General features: G+C 40.6%; 1 protein-coding gene across 3 annotated transcripts in view; it reads left to right on the forward strand.

Annotated features, from left to right (window-relative positions):
• The window catches only part of ATP8A1 (ATPase phospholipid transporting 8A1), a 224745-nt gene that overhangs the window by 200598 nt on the left and 9460 nt on the right, over positions 1–14687 (forward strand). For all 3 annotated transcript variants that reach the window (XM_029946463.1, XM_029946459.1, XM_029946471.1), the window contains 2 exons: positions 8086–8174; positions 8888–8980. In XM_029946463.1, coding sequence (XP_029802323.1) covers positions 8086–8174; positions 8888–8980 — 182 coding nt within the window. The remainder of the gene's footprint in view (positions 1–8085; positions 8175–8887; positions 8981–14687) is intronic.

The following is a 14687-nucleotide window of genomic DNA, read 5'->3' on the forward strand; positions in this document are numbered from 1 at the left end:
TGGTTAATGAGAAGAAAACTAGGAAATCAGACAAGTGAGAGCAGTACAAAGAAACGAGTTGAATAAATAAACATACCACGTTCCCGAACTCGAGGATCACTGTTGAATCGTCTGTTCTTCCCAATTAGAGAACCATTTGGGAAAAAAGAAAATACATCTTCTCCTCCTCATGACTGTAACAGCCTAGGAAAATAATGCTAAATGCAGAAAGAGAGGTTAGGATCTGACTGAAAATAACTATATTATTATATAACTATATTATTATTATAACTATTTTGAATGCTTCTCATATCAGTGAAAATTGCTGATATTTTTGCTTTCTAAAGTAAAATTCATAATTTTGATTGAGTAGCTTAGAGTCACTAAACACACTTTGGAAAATAGAGGAAAAGGTGAGAAAAAACAGCACTACTCCAGTGTTCAAAGGTAATCACTGTTAACATACTGGTCCAGTCTTTTTTTTAGCCCTTAATTTGTACACGTAACTTTGATTAAACAGTATGTTCTTTTTGTGTGTTTATTTATTTTGAGAGAGAGAGAGAGCAGGGGAGGACAGAGAGAGGGAGAGCCCCAAGCAGGCTCTGCAATGTCAGCACAGAACCCCACATGGGGCTCAAACTCAGGAACCATGAGACGACCTGAGCCAAAATGAAGAGTAGAATGCCTAACCCACTGAGCCCCCCAGGTGATCCAACAATTTATTCTTTCAACAAATACAAGTCTAAGGACTATTCTAGTTGCCAAGGATACGGCAGTCAACAAAATGGAAAACTCCTGCCCTAGGGCGCTGATATTCTGGAAGGAGGAGGAGGTGGGCAGGGAAAGGGAAACAAATATGTCTGTTCTGTAGCACAAGGGAAGGTAGCAAGTCCGTGGAGAAGTGTCGGGTAGGGAAGAGGATAGAAAATTCTGATGTGACAGTGGGGTGTTGTGTTAAGTGGGGTGATCATGGAAGGCATCACTGGAAAGGACCTTGAGCAAAGATCAGAAGACGTGGTGGGAACTGAAGCCAGGGTGGAAGGACTATGCAGTGGGCAGAGTATGGATTTGCAAGGGAGAAGGGTTTTGTTCTTAGAATCCTTGTAGTTTTTAAACATTCTTTATTTGATAAAATGTACATAATTTACTACGTATCATCTTAAACACTCAAGTCTATTTATTTATTTTGACAGAGACAGAACAATGGGGAGGACAGAGAAAGAGGGAGAGAGAGACCAAGTAGGCTCCACACCATCAGCGTGGGTCCCAATGCAGGGCTTGAACCCACGAACCATGAGATCATGACCTGAGCCAAAACCAAAAGTTGGAGGCTCAACTCACTGAGCCAGCCAGACAACCCCAATCATTTCAAACATTTTTAAGTATACATTTTGGCGGTATGAAGTGCACATCACCACCATCCATCTCCAGAACGTTTCCACCATCCTGAACTGAAACTCCATAGGCATTAAACAGTTACTCTCCCTTCCCCCTTCCCCCCAGCCCCTGGCCACCACTGTCCTGCCTTCTGTCTCCGAAGTTCTAGATGCCTCATATACAGGGAATTGTAAAGTGTATGTTCTTTAGTGTCTGGCTTATTTAATTTAAGCATAATGTCTTCATAATAATACGATCTATTATTGTAGCCTGTGTCCAAATTTCATTTGGCTAATAGTCAATTGTATGTATAAGCCACACTTCATTTACCCATGGATCTATTGCTAGTCCACCTTTTAGCTGTTGTAAATATTGCTGCTGTGAACATTGGTGTGGATTTTGTTAAGTCGAGCAGCGCGTTTTGCCAAAGACAGGATGTGCAGTTTGAGAAAAAAAGAGGAAGCAAAGGTGACTGCTAACTTTTTGGGCCAGACCAGCTGGCAGGATAAAGGTTGTATTTGTTGAGATGGGGAAAGCTGGGATTATATCATCTTCTTTTTATTTGACGCTGCAAAGTATTCATGTAGCTAATAAAAGTCCTCACTAATGTTGCTAGGAGACATTCCTTGTCTTCCCGCCCAGTCCCAGTCCTTTCCCGACCTCCCTCCAAAATGTTGTCCTTTCCAGTTATCCTACTTGTCCCCAATTCACTGAAATCTTTCTGTTGATTCCCATGAGAGAAGAGGTAGTTTTACATACCTCACTTTTAATGGAATTTGCTCAGCCTTTTTAACAGAAAAGATAACCTAGGTTGAAAAGGGATCATTAAGGAGCTGGATCAACCTCTTCTCCCACCTCCCCAGATCACATAAACACCTAGTTACAGCCGCTCCCAGCGCGACTCCCTGCCAGAACACAGGAAAACCAAATTGTAACTGCCCATCTCAGGAGCATAGTCCCAAGGCTCTGGTCTTTTGACTTTCAGTCTCTCCAAACACTGGATTGCAAGAACATATTTATTAATTGATCATTTTTTGAGCACCTGCTTGGTGGATAAATGCTTCGGTTGTGAGAATTCATCAAGATGTATTTCTTTCTCTTATAGAGTTTATGGTGTCACTGGAAGACAAAGAAACACCTAGAAAATGAGTGATAGGTACCACCAAAATGGAAGCCTAAAGCAGTGTCAACTTACCCAAGTCTAAGGATGGAAGTACAATCTGATGTGAAAATTCATTAAACAGGAGTCAGAGATAGAAGGGCAGAGGGCCGAGATAAGCCTGGGAATATTCCAAGAACTGAAACACGTGGATAGCTAGAGATGGGGGCTGGCTTAAAAGATGACGTGTGGGGAGTCATCAGAAGTCAGGTTGACGAGGTCTTGAAATCATGTTAAGGATTTTGCATTCTATCCTCAGGGTGGTACGAAGCCATTGAATGGGTTTAATGCAAGAACTGCTAAAATCTAATTTGCACTTTGCAAGTGACCCTCTGGCCTCAGTGTAGAGACAAGGATAGAAGCAAAGCATCACTGGAGTCAGTACATCTAGCTTGCAGGCTGTTAGGAGGACAGGCCCATTTTCGGACCGGGATGCTGGCAGCAGGGTTGGCATAAAGTACATAGTAGGTCCGAAGATACTATACACAATAGAAGCCGGTGGTATGAAGAGACCAGAATAGAGCCCAGTTTTATGTCATACCCAGTTGGTGATGAAGCCATTCTCTAGACAGAGTGAACAACAGAAGAGCAGGTGTGGGGGGGGAACTGTGTTCAATTTGAGATGTATTAAATTCAAAGTACCTGTGCAACGTTCAAGTTCAGAACTGGACAGTCTGAAGTACAGGCAAGAGATACAAGCCACGGGGAGAGATTGTGACTGATCGCCATATAGATCATAGAAACCACCAATCTTCCCAGAGAGCCTCCTGACCGAGTAGCAGGATATTTTACCCTTCTCTTTGTTTAGAACTTTCTTAGACAATCAGTTTTCTAATAATTGCAGTCTGTGAACAGCATCTTTAACAGCTTGGATAATATTCTCTAATATGGATATACATTTACATAACCAGCCACATGGTGTCCTATTAGTTTTCACTGATGTTTTGCTATTTAAAGACCCCATAATGAATATTTGCATTCCCCCAAATTAGCTCTGTGGGATGTGTTAGCAGAATGTGGCACAAGTATTCCATGGTGGATAAACACATTTAGAGAAACCTTCATTTAAAAAAGGTTTAAAACCAGAGACGACTGGCTGTCTCAGTTGGAAGATCAAGTGTGACTCTTGATCTCGAGGTCATGAGTTTGAGCCCCACATTGGGTGTAGAGACTACTTAATAAAGCAGGAAAGAAGGAAGGAAGGTTGGAAGGCGGGAGGGAAGGAGGAAGGCAGGTTGGTTCAGTAGGGTTCTTTACAGTGATTTCTCAAATCCTCAAATATGCTGCTTTGTAGTGTGACTCTTCAACAGGGTGCTGCTGTGGTTTGCTTAGACCTTTACAAAGCCTTGGGCCATAACATAAGCTTTTGGGGGGTAGTGCTCTCAAACTGGTGACCTCAGAAGTTTCATGGGATACTAACCTATATGCAAAAGCTGTCCCAAATTTTAGCACATAGTTCCAGAAATTGAATTATCTAATTAACAGGAATGAGTGTTTATGTACTTGATGCACATTGCCAAATATCTTTCCCAAAGGTGAGTACATTGCCAATGGGAATATAAATTGTTACGAAGAGCTGCTGCGCCCACACCAGCTGTGATAGTGAACTGTTTAACTCTGATCTAATGTGTAGTGTTTCTATGACTACAGAGAAGCTCAGCCCTTTTCCGTGGTATTGATCAGTTACCACTGCTTCTGTGAGTATCTTCTCTGGTCTTCTGCCTCTCTATTGGGATCTTAGCTATTCTTATGAAGGCAAATGGTCTACTTTTATAATCAGATCTTAATACAGCATTTCATATATCTGTGGCAGTCATTCTCCTAGTTTTTTGTTTATCATTTACTTTTTACTTATGTTCTCTTAAAACATGTGGAACTTATACATTTTTATGAATCCATTCTTTACAGCATTTCTTTTTGTAGTTTTTTTTTTTACTGTTTTTAAACTTTGAAAGGCCTTTTATAAAGCTTTATCTAGACACTTAATAATCACGTCTCAGTTTTTTGTTGTTATTGACATGAACTCTTAGCCTCCTTGGAATTTATATTAATTTATCTTGCTGCCCTCCCTGAAAAACAACTAAGCAAAATTTACAGCACTGTTTTTCAAATAATTTTCCCTTCCAAAATTAATATGCCCAGACAGTCTTAAATAATTTTTATGAAAAAGATAATTTGTCTCCATTTCCTAAACTAGCAAATTGAGATGAATGGCAATCTATGGATCAGTGGTCAGTTACCTTGGTCAGGTTCAGGCTTGAGACCAGCATGTACTGTGACATTAATAATACGACGAAAACCATTACATTTACCAGCTGACTCAGGCTTAATTCGATACTGTGACAAAAATTTTTTCCCTGAAGCTGTGGGAGAGATCACTAGAAAGTAAAGAAGACCTAGGGTGTTTGAAGAAATTTGAAAGGTAAATGAAGAAAGGAGAGGCTGTTAATCAGTGTCCGTAATAAAAGTAGCCACTCTGCAAACACCGCCGGGTTTAAAGCTTCCAAAAGTCCACTTTCCAGCGGAGGAAGCAGAGGCTGGGAGTCCAGGAAGGGCAGAGCCAGGACTCCTTCCAGGGCTGTTTATCGTCAGTCCAGCTCCAGGCAGGGTCCAAGGAGATAGTCTGAGCGCTCCCCAAAGGGCCTTAGCTTTTAGCCGGCGTCTGTACTTTATCCAAGAAGATTCCTAGTGCACCACTGACATTTATAGTGTGAAAGGAGGGTTAGAGTGAAGAACCACATCACCAAGTTGTACAGGCAGGTAGCACCTGTAAATTCTCTCTCCTACAAGACTGAACTCGGGGGCCCTGAAGGGGAAGAAGTGATCCTAGTGTGGGACGGGGTGCTGGGGTGTCGCCCCAGGTGGCCCAAAGGCAAGTGACAGCCCACTAAGTGTGCAGCAAAGCCCCCTCTTAATCTGGTCAAGCCCTTTGGCTTGGCTAAAATGCCCGTAAGCGCCTATTTCTCAAACGTTCTTTCTCTGCAAGTTCACATGGCAGTTTCAGAACAATTCCTCCTTCCTCGGAACCTGCGGTCTCAGGTTTTCGGGGAGCGATTCGGGGGCTTTGGAAGCCCGCGTTGCGCGCAGACAAGCGCCCGTTTGTTCCCAGCGCAGGCCTGCGCCCTCGGTTTACCGGCTTGGTGGCAGCGTCGGCCAGGCCTTTCTAAGTCCCCCGGGAGCCACTTTTGTGGCAGATTCCATTTGGCCTCACAGGGCCTCGAGGAGGGGCCGTGGGGGGCGCCTGGCACGGCCCACCAATCTCCCACGTTCGAGCAATTTGCAAACTGCTCCGGGAGGGAGCCCAGCCCGGCGGAACAGGCCGCTGCTGTTCCCCCATTGTCCGCGGGCCCGGGCGCCTTTCCCCAGCTGACCTGCCGGCGAGGGGCGAGATGTGAAAAGTTAGAGACAAAACTGGCCTCTACAGACGGAGGGGGAGCTTTCTTGTGCAGAAAGGAAGGAAATACCTCTGTGGGATTTTATTTTTTCTCCCCCCCCTCTTCATCCAAAAAATACAAAGAGACTCTGTCTTTAATGCGAATGTCGGCTTAAATCTTTTAGGTTTGGATTAACTCTGCAAAAGAAAAAAAAAAATCTGACAGGCTTTCAGATATGACGCAGAAAAACTTTTTTCCCCTCAATTCATGTTGTTCATTTGTAAAGCCAAAGGCTGGTGGACTGAATAGTGGGCGCCCGTGGTTCCCCATTCATAGTTAACATCACAATGGTCAGAATTAGCAGCCAGAGTCTCCACCACTTTGGCCTTTTCCACCAGCGACATTTAAGACAAGGTGGCAAAGGCAAGCATAAATCTTTCTTCTTTTGCCCCTAAATTAAAATAGATTAAAATTAAGCCAAGCAAATGAGGGCATTTTCAGTTATGTGACTTGAAATCTTAGCTACCTTTTCCTCCCTCCCAAAAGGAAAAAGAAATGTGGTTGCTTGGGTTTTTGTGGGGTTTGTTTGTTTTTTGGTTTTTTTTTTTTTTTTTGCAGTCCTTACCTCACTAAAAAGCTTCCTTCAATCTAAACAAATCCCACTGATTTGATAGACATTTCCTATTACATAGTAATTGTTGATTTTTGCTATAGAGGATGTCAGCAAACATGTTGAAGATCATGTTTTGCTTATAAAATAAAGTGACTTTTATGTGAATATTTTTCGTCTTGCCAGTGTCTAGAATGTAGGTGCAATTTCACTGAATCCACGTGGCCACACTTATTTTCTGAAATTCTTTTGTAATACCATGGTGTTATTTTGAACGTGCTCAGAACTATTTAATTCTGTATATAAGGAAAAAGAAACCATCTCATCCTTGAGCTGACCATCTATATCAATGAGCCCATGTTAATGCAAAAAAAAAAAAAAAATCGAAGTGGCAGCTCCTGATCTTTAGTTGAGGGTCAGAATGAATATGTAATATCAACCATAATTTAAAAGTAGTAATCTTCGTATTAGGTAAGGATTGATTGATTAGGAATGTTAGCATGTAATTGCATATTGGTGTGTAAAAATGAAACTCTAGATCATTTTTAATTCCTAAACCACACCTGGTTTAAAAAAAAATCCTTGTGAAGTTGAGTAGAGTGCAAACATACATGCATTAATTGGCTGCTTTTTAATGGAGTTACACTGATATATATATATATATATATGGGCTTAAATAGGCACTGCCAATTTACTCTGGTAAACAGAGAGCCTCAAAGGAAACAGAGTATTTCTTTTGGTTTTACTGTATGGCATATTCCTTTTAAACTCTGTTTAATCTAATTATATTACAAAGGGATTTTTATTATAATTGCAAATAGCTAATAGATTTATGACTTTTTTAAGCATAGAATCATTTTCTTTATAACCCAAAAGGTTCTGATATAGCCATTTAACATCTGATACAAAGGAATGATTATAATCATTTTCAGTACACTTTTCTTTGGGTTTTACACACTAGATATTTGGTTTGACTTTCGCAGTAACAGGCCATTCTGATACAAGTTATGGAACTCTTTGAACAAAAATTAAGATTATTCTGCCTAATGTCATAGATATCTTACTTTGACTCTACTATATCGTGATTTATCTGGATGGTTTTTTAATGTAATATTTTGTAAAAGCAAAGTTAATTTTTACTGGTCAGAAATAGTAAATTTAGTTTCTAACTAGGATTTATTTTACATGTTGTATTATAAGAGAATTTAAGCCAGAATATATTTGAAGTTTGCTCCAAAAGATTGATTTTGATATTCTAAGTTAAAAAGAAGGTCAAAGTTTATTACTCCACATACTGACCACAGTAATAAAAATCTCACATAAAAGTATGAAAAGATTTGGCACATGATAAAACCCTGCTATATTAGCTACTTAGAGGGGAAAGGGGGAAATAGATGTAATAAAGACATATTTTAAGCCATTTGCCTTTTGACTTCAGATTCTGCACAAGTTTGGATTTACTTATTGCATATCCTCTTACAGAATGAGATCTTTTTAAATTACTTACTTAAAACCATATGAAAACTGAACCCGAACGATGAATGTCTTAGTTTTTAAAATCGTGTTGTTTCTGATGGTTTACCCAGGCTGCCATGTTGTTTAGTTCTGGAGTTTTCTGGATGGGCCTATTATTTATCCCCGTGGCATCCCTCCTCCTCGACGTGGCGTACAAGGTGTAAGTATACCACTCGGTATGTGCATGAAAGTACAGACGTAGATCAGTCCTCCGGTTTCCCCAGTTATAACATCAGCTCGAGAATGCAGAGTTTGCCCAGTGGGAATTAGTAATATTGCTTAGTTCTGCTTGCTAGTAAAGAAGAAATGAGGGATTGAGAAATTAGAAAAGTAAATTAAAGACTGAATGAGAAGTCAAGCAAGTGCTTTCAATTAATAGTAGACAGCACATTTTTAGAAATCAGCCAGAAAAACCCAAGTAGGAGAAAAAATTCTGTTATCTCCAAACACATATATATTTTATTAATGAGCAGTAGTCATGGGGGGGGAAAAAGGGTTTTGCCTGCCTGTTTCAAAGCATATATAAAATATATCATGAACAAAAGTTTTACTAATTTTTCTCAAAGATTATCAGTTTTAAAATGTTATCTCTCCCCGTGAAAAGATATCCCTAAAGTTAATTTTATGATGCTTATTTAATAACTGTGAGAGTTTTAATTATTATAAACCTAAACCATTCCTCCTAAGACTGTTATTTCTGTAATTACATAATGCTCAAAATTACTGTAATTTTAAATTCTATTGAAAACTGATTGCTTGTGCTCTGGTTACTGTTGTACCTAGCAGCACATTAATAAACCAGTTTTGTAACATGTGAAGTCTTCATATGAAGATTTACATGCAAATCTGTTTGGGGCTTTTTTTTTTTTTCAGTATCAAGAGAACTGCTTTTAAAACATTAGTAGATGAAGTTCAGGAGCTGGAGGCAAAATCTCAAGACCCAGGGGCAGTTGTACTTGGAAAAAGGTAAGATACACACTGACTATGTTCTTTCCCAGGTGAGCTTTCATCTTACACTAGTGGTTGGAAATAAGTGGTCAAATTTTTATTTTATTTTATTATGTTTATTATATTTATTTCATTTTATTTTATTAAATCACTTCACATGGGGCCAGCGGTATAGATAGATTTTAGAATCAGACAGATGCGGATTCAAATCAAGTCTGTCACTCACTAAGCTATGTGTGACCTTAGCCAAATTGCTAAATGCTCTTTAGCCTCAACTTTCTTATCTAGAAAATGGGGGTAGTATTACCCACCTCATAGCTAGCTTTTATAATTAAATAAGATATCATTGATAAAGAAGGTATCTTGGTGTCTGGTGTTTAATGAACTTTAAATAAACAGTGGTTACCAATATTAGTGTGTTATTAAAATGAAAAGGGAAAAAAGACTTTTAGCTTGAAACCGTATCCGTAATAAAATAGTGTGTAACAAAAATCAGAGCTTGACGTAGGGCAAAGTGCCCCACAGGAGCAGTCAGCGCATATTAGGAACTGACCCTGGCATGTGTCATACATGAAGTGAATGATGTCTTCCAAGTCCTTTCCTCACTTCCACCCCCGCAAAAGAGCAAGGTTAGAAACCTAATCCAATTGACTAAATTCACAAAACAGTATAAGAAAGCAAGTAAACTTATTTGAAAGCAGTCTATAATAAAACAATTAGGAAGGTAATACTAGGAATTTACTTTTTTCTTCCCTCTTCACACTAACATGAGCTCAAGTTTTGTCTACACCATAGGAAATGCTTTTCTCGAGTGTCTGTCTTGTCATCTCGATCCACGGTTGTTACCCAGTTTGACAGGATTAAGTAAGTGTCAGACTGGGAACCCAAGCTGAGACCTTGGCTTCCAGCCTCGGCTCGCTCTCATCAGGCCAGGAGGGCTCATCACACACACACACACACACACACAACAGTCTGTGCCTCTCCACAGTCCCACGTCGGGCTCTGTGTTGACAGCTCGGAGCCTGGAGCCTGCTTCAGATTCTATGTCTCCCTCTCTCTCTACACCTTGCCAGCTCACGCTGTCTGTCTGTCACTCTCTCTCTGTCTGTCTCTCTCTCTCTCTCAAAAATAAATAAGCATTAAAATTTTCAAATTAATCAATCACCCCATTCTTTCCAGATAAGGAAACAGGGACTTAGACAAAGTTCTCAGTCCAAAGTAAAAGAGCAGGCAGGGCCTTGAGCCCACATCAGCGGGATCAGAAGCCCCGAACTCGTAACATTCACTCTTCTCCCTCCTTTTGTTGCTTTTTCAAGAATGAGCTGTAGTGGGAAAAACAGCCTCCACCACCATGCCAAAGCTCACGACCTCCGTCAGTTGGTGTCCTTGTGTATATGATGGAAGTGGTGACACCTCCTTTCAGGGTTATAAGTAGTCTCCAGCCATGTCCCCCCATCTGAGCATGGACCCTGGGGCCGCTGCCTGGCATGAGCAGTCCCCCGGTCAGTCTTGTGTCCCATTCACTCTGGCTGTAAAAAGGATGCGGTAGGACTTGTGGCTCGCAAAATTGTGAACGCAGCTGTTTACCAATAGCTATTAGGGAAAGACCATTGATAATACTGTTACTCCCCTGAGGAGACAGTTTCTTACATTTTTAAGAGTGTGGTACTTGGTTTTCCTGGTTTGTGGTTATACAGGTGACTTCAGTAGTTCATAAAGTCAGTTTGAGGGTGCGACATGAAGACCTCCAGGTTGTAAGAGTCTGTGAGTCTCTGATGTAGGGAGCTGCTTCCATTAAAAAACAGTAAGAAGGGGGCGCCTGGGGGTCTCAGCTAAGCGTCTGACTTCGGCTCAGGTCATGATCTCATGGTTCATGAGTTTGAGTCCCGCGTCGGGCTTTGTGCTAACCACTAGCTCAGAGCCTGGAGCCAGCTTCAGATCCTGTGACTCCTCTCTCTGACCCTCCCTGCTCATGCTATCTTTCTCTCTCTCAAAAATAAATTAAAACATTAAAAAAAAAACTGTAAGAGGGATGCCTGGCTGACTCAGTAGGTAGAGCATGAGTCCCTTGTTCTTAGAATCATGGGTTTGAACCCCACGTTGGGTATAGAGATCACTTTAAAAAAGGAAAGAGAGAGCTTAAAAGGAATGAAGTGGATTCCACCATAAATGACTAACTTCTCCATAGAAAATACATCAGATAAATTTCCGGCTTCTGCCTCATTTACCTAAAATAGTTATTCACCTTTTCTCAAGAAACCTGTGGTGTAGCACGTACCCCATGTAGCTGCAGCTGCCCGTGGGCTACCAGAAGGATGGTTCGGCACCACCCCAGTGCCTTGCTGCTGCCTGACAGCTAGAGGAGGAGGGAAGAGAAAGGATCTGTGAAAGAAGAAAAGTGGCAACTGGTCGGAAAAGTCTTTATGCTAAATAGTTACATTCTAAAGCAATTATAGGAATTGTCACAGTGATTTTACTACCAGGAATTTTTTTTTTTTAAGATTTAAAGTAATCTTTACACCGAATGTGGGGCTGGAACTCACAACCCCGAGATCAAGAGTTGCATGCTCAGGGCACCTGGGTGGCCCAGGTGGTTAAGCATCCAACTTCAGCTCAGGTCATGAGTTCGAGCTTCGCCTGGGGCTCTGTGCTGACAGCTCAGAGCCTGGAGCCTGCTTCAGATTCTGTGTCTCCCTCTCTCTCTGCCCCTCCCCACCTCAAAAAATAAATGAAGATTAAAAAAAAAAAAAAGAGTTGCATGTTCTACCAACTGAGCCTGCCAGGGACCCCACTGCCAGGGTTATTTTAGGAATCTTGGAGAATGAGATGGATGTAAAATTTCAAAAAAAGCTAATCTTATCTACATTTTCAAAGAGGGTGAAATTGTAATTTTTATGTAGTCTAGTGATATCAGACTTATTTTAGTTCCAAAACTGTGTTTTCTATCTCATCTTTGCACAGGCTGTTCCCCTCCCACACACTGGGCAGCCTAATTCCTACTTCTCAAAACCCAGCTCAGATGCAATCACCTCAACTTTTCTTACATTAATTCCTCCTCTGCTGTCTGGGTACTTCATGCTTCTGTCGTCACGTTTACATTATTGTATCACAATGTTTGTTTACCCTGTGTCTTTGTGTCCCCTACTAAACTGACCACCTTGAAAGAGAGTCCCCCTTTTTAGTCTCTTCTGTGACCCAGCACTGAGCACAGCTCCAGGAACATAATAGCACTTGATAAACATTTGTCGAATGGGTGATTGAATGATCAAGAGAATGACCTGAGGAATGAATGAATGAATGAATGAATGAATGAATGAATGAATTAATTAATTAATTAGTGGGTCAAAGGTTAGTGAGTAGTGTGTGGTAAATAGATGGTTGACTCATGGGTAAATAAAAATGCCCAACACAAGAAGACAGAAGTATACAGGTTACACTTCCCAAATTAGCCATGTCCAAAGAAGAACAGTGGCTTACCTCTTTGTCCTAGAACGATGCAATCTTGTAAATTGATCAGCCCCAATTTTTTTCGGTCTCCACTAAGCTCTATTATGAAGCCAAGCTGTACATAAAGGTAAACTGCATCAGAGAAACTGTAACTTGTAAGCACTGTATCCAGATTCGCACTTCTAATAATGTATGTGTCATGTTTACTCATGTTCAAAAACTGAAACATTTTGGTTGGAACAGCCTTTTTTAGTAGAAATAGGAGGTCACTTACCATATTATCCAGTGAATAAGGTATATTTACTCCAATCTTACACTGAAATTTGGGGAGATATGTTTCATCATCTAAGTATGGCATGTTGCCTTTGAACCTTGGGTTATGGCGGAATTCAATTTAAGTCTAAAATGTTGGGAGAATAAATGCAAGCCTTACCTCTGGCCACTAAGTAGCTATAGCTTATTATTTTTGGTTAAGAAAATAACTTCCATACTGTGAAGCCCTGTCTCCACCGTTAACTGTTTTGTGGGCAGGCTCCAACACTCGGGCGCACAAGCATCTATAATTCCAAAATACAAAAACCTTTGAAATTCAGTTTTTCCTCACAGGTTTATAGCAAATATTTGCTGGAGAAACCCAAACCGTTTGTTCTATAAATATAAAGGCATTGACAACGTTTATTCTTTTCTATGATATAAATATCCATATATTTTATAGCAGAAATAATATTTTTGGAACAGGGTCCTCTCCCATCTCACATCAATAAGTTGTATGTAACATCTTTTCTAAAACAAAATAACAAAAACAAATGTGAATTCAAAACCCCAATGCCTCCAAATAAGGGATGTTTACACGGGGCTCCTTGGAGGCCAAGCAGTTATCTTTGGGGATCTTTCACAAGCATGAGAAGCACATGTATACATCTTATAGAGGCAAAGGTGATGAGGTCCATCATGTTTTATTAGCTAACTGTAGACGTAAGCCAGCATATTATAATCAGCCGTTACTAAATAGAATTTTTCCCAAGGATCTTCAGGTCAGTCCTCATTAATTTGTCCATCAGTATAGCCCTGACCATTTTCTTTTGAAGACATGAAAATTCATCTTTTTTTTTTTAATTTACATCCAAGTGAGCATATAGTGCAATTTTGACTCCAGTAGATTCCAGTGACTCATCCCAGCAAGTGTCCTCCTTAATGCCCCTGCCCATTTAGCCCATCCCCCCACCCAGAACCCCTCCGGCAACCCTCAGTTTGTTCTCTGTATTTAAGAGTCTCTTATGTTTTGTCCCCTCCCTGTTTTTATATTATTTTTGCTTGCCTTCCCTTATGTTCATCTGTTTTGTATCTTAAATTCCACATATGAGGGAAGTCATATGACATTTGTGTTTCTCTAATTTCGCTTATCTTAATACACTCTAGTTCTGTCCATGTTGTTGCAAATGGCAAGATTTCATTCTTTTTGATTGCCAACTAACACTCGATTGTATGTATATACCACATCTTCTTTATCCATTTCCAGCGATGGACATTGGGCTCTTTCCATACTTGGGCTGTGGTCAATAGCACTGACTATATAGCCTTGATTTTAAAGAAGAGAGCGTGGAAATACAGAGGTCAGATAACATGGCGATGTGGATGATGGTGGTGGTGATTTCCCTCGGCATTTCTCTATATTATTTTTTTAAAGCAATTTTAACGTTGCTCCAAAACTAATAGAAAAGAAATGTTTTCAATTTTCACACTGGATTTCTATCAGTGTTACACGTGAACCTCGGTAGGGGTTTAAGACAGGAGCATGTCTCAGATGTTTCCCACCCCTCCCCCCATCACTGTGGTAATGGTTCTATCCAGAATTTGCATGGCTTGGTCTGTAAATGATGAAAGACCATAAAAACTTGAGTAACACTGCTAACGGTTGTGATTAAGATGGGGTTTTAGGGGCACCTGGGTGGCTTAGTTGGTTGATCATCTGACTTTGGCCCAGGTCATAATCTCGTGAGTTCAAGCCCCACGTCGGGCTCTGTGCTGACAGCTCAGAGCCTGGAGCCTGCTTCACATTCTTTCTCTGTCTCTGCCCCTCCCTGCTCACACACTGTTTCCTCTCTCTCAAATATAAATAAACATTTAAAAAAAAAAAAAAAGATGGGCGACAAGTACCCTCCCGCCACACTGATGGTGGGAATGTAAACTGGTGCAGCCGCTTTGGAAAACAGTGTGGAGGTTCCTCAAAAAACTATCCATAGAACTCCCTTATGACCCAGCAATAGCCCTGCTAGGG

This window comes from Suricata suricatta, chromosome 1 (genome assembly GCF_006229205.1).
Source record: "Suricata suricatta isolate VVHF042 chromosome 1, meerkat_22Aug2017_6uvM2_HiC, whole genome shotgun sequence".
Taxonomy (NCBI): domain Eukaryota; kingdom Metazoa; phylum Chordata; class Mammalia; order Carnivora; family Herpestidae; genus Suricata; species Suricata suricatta.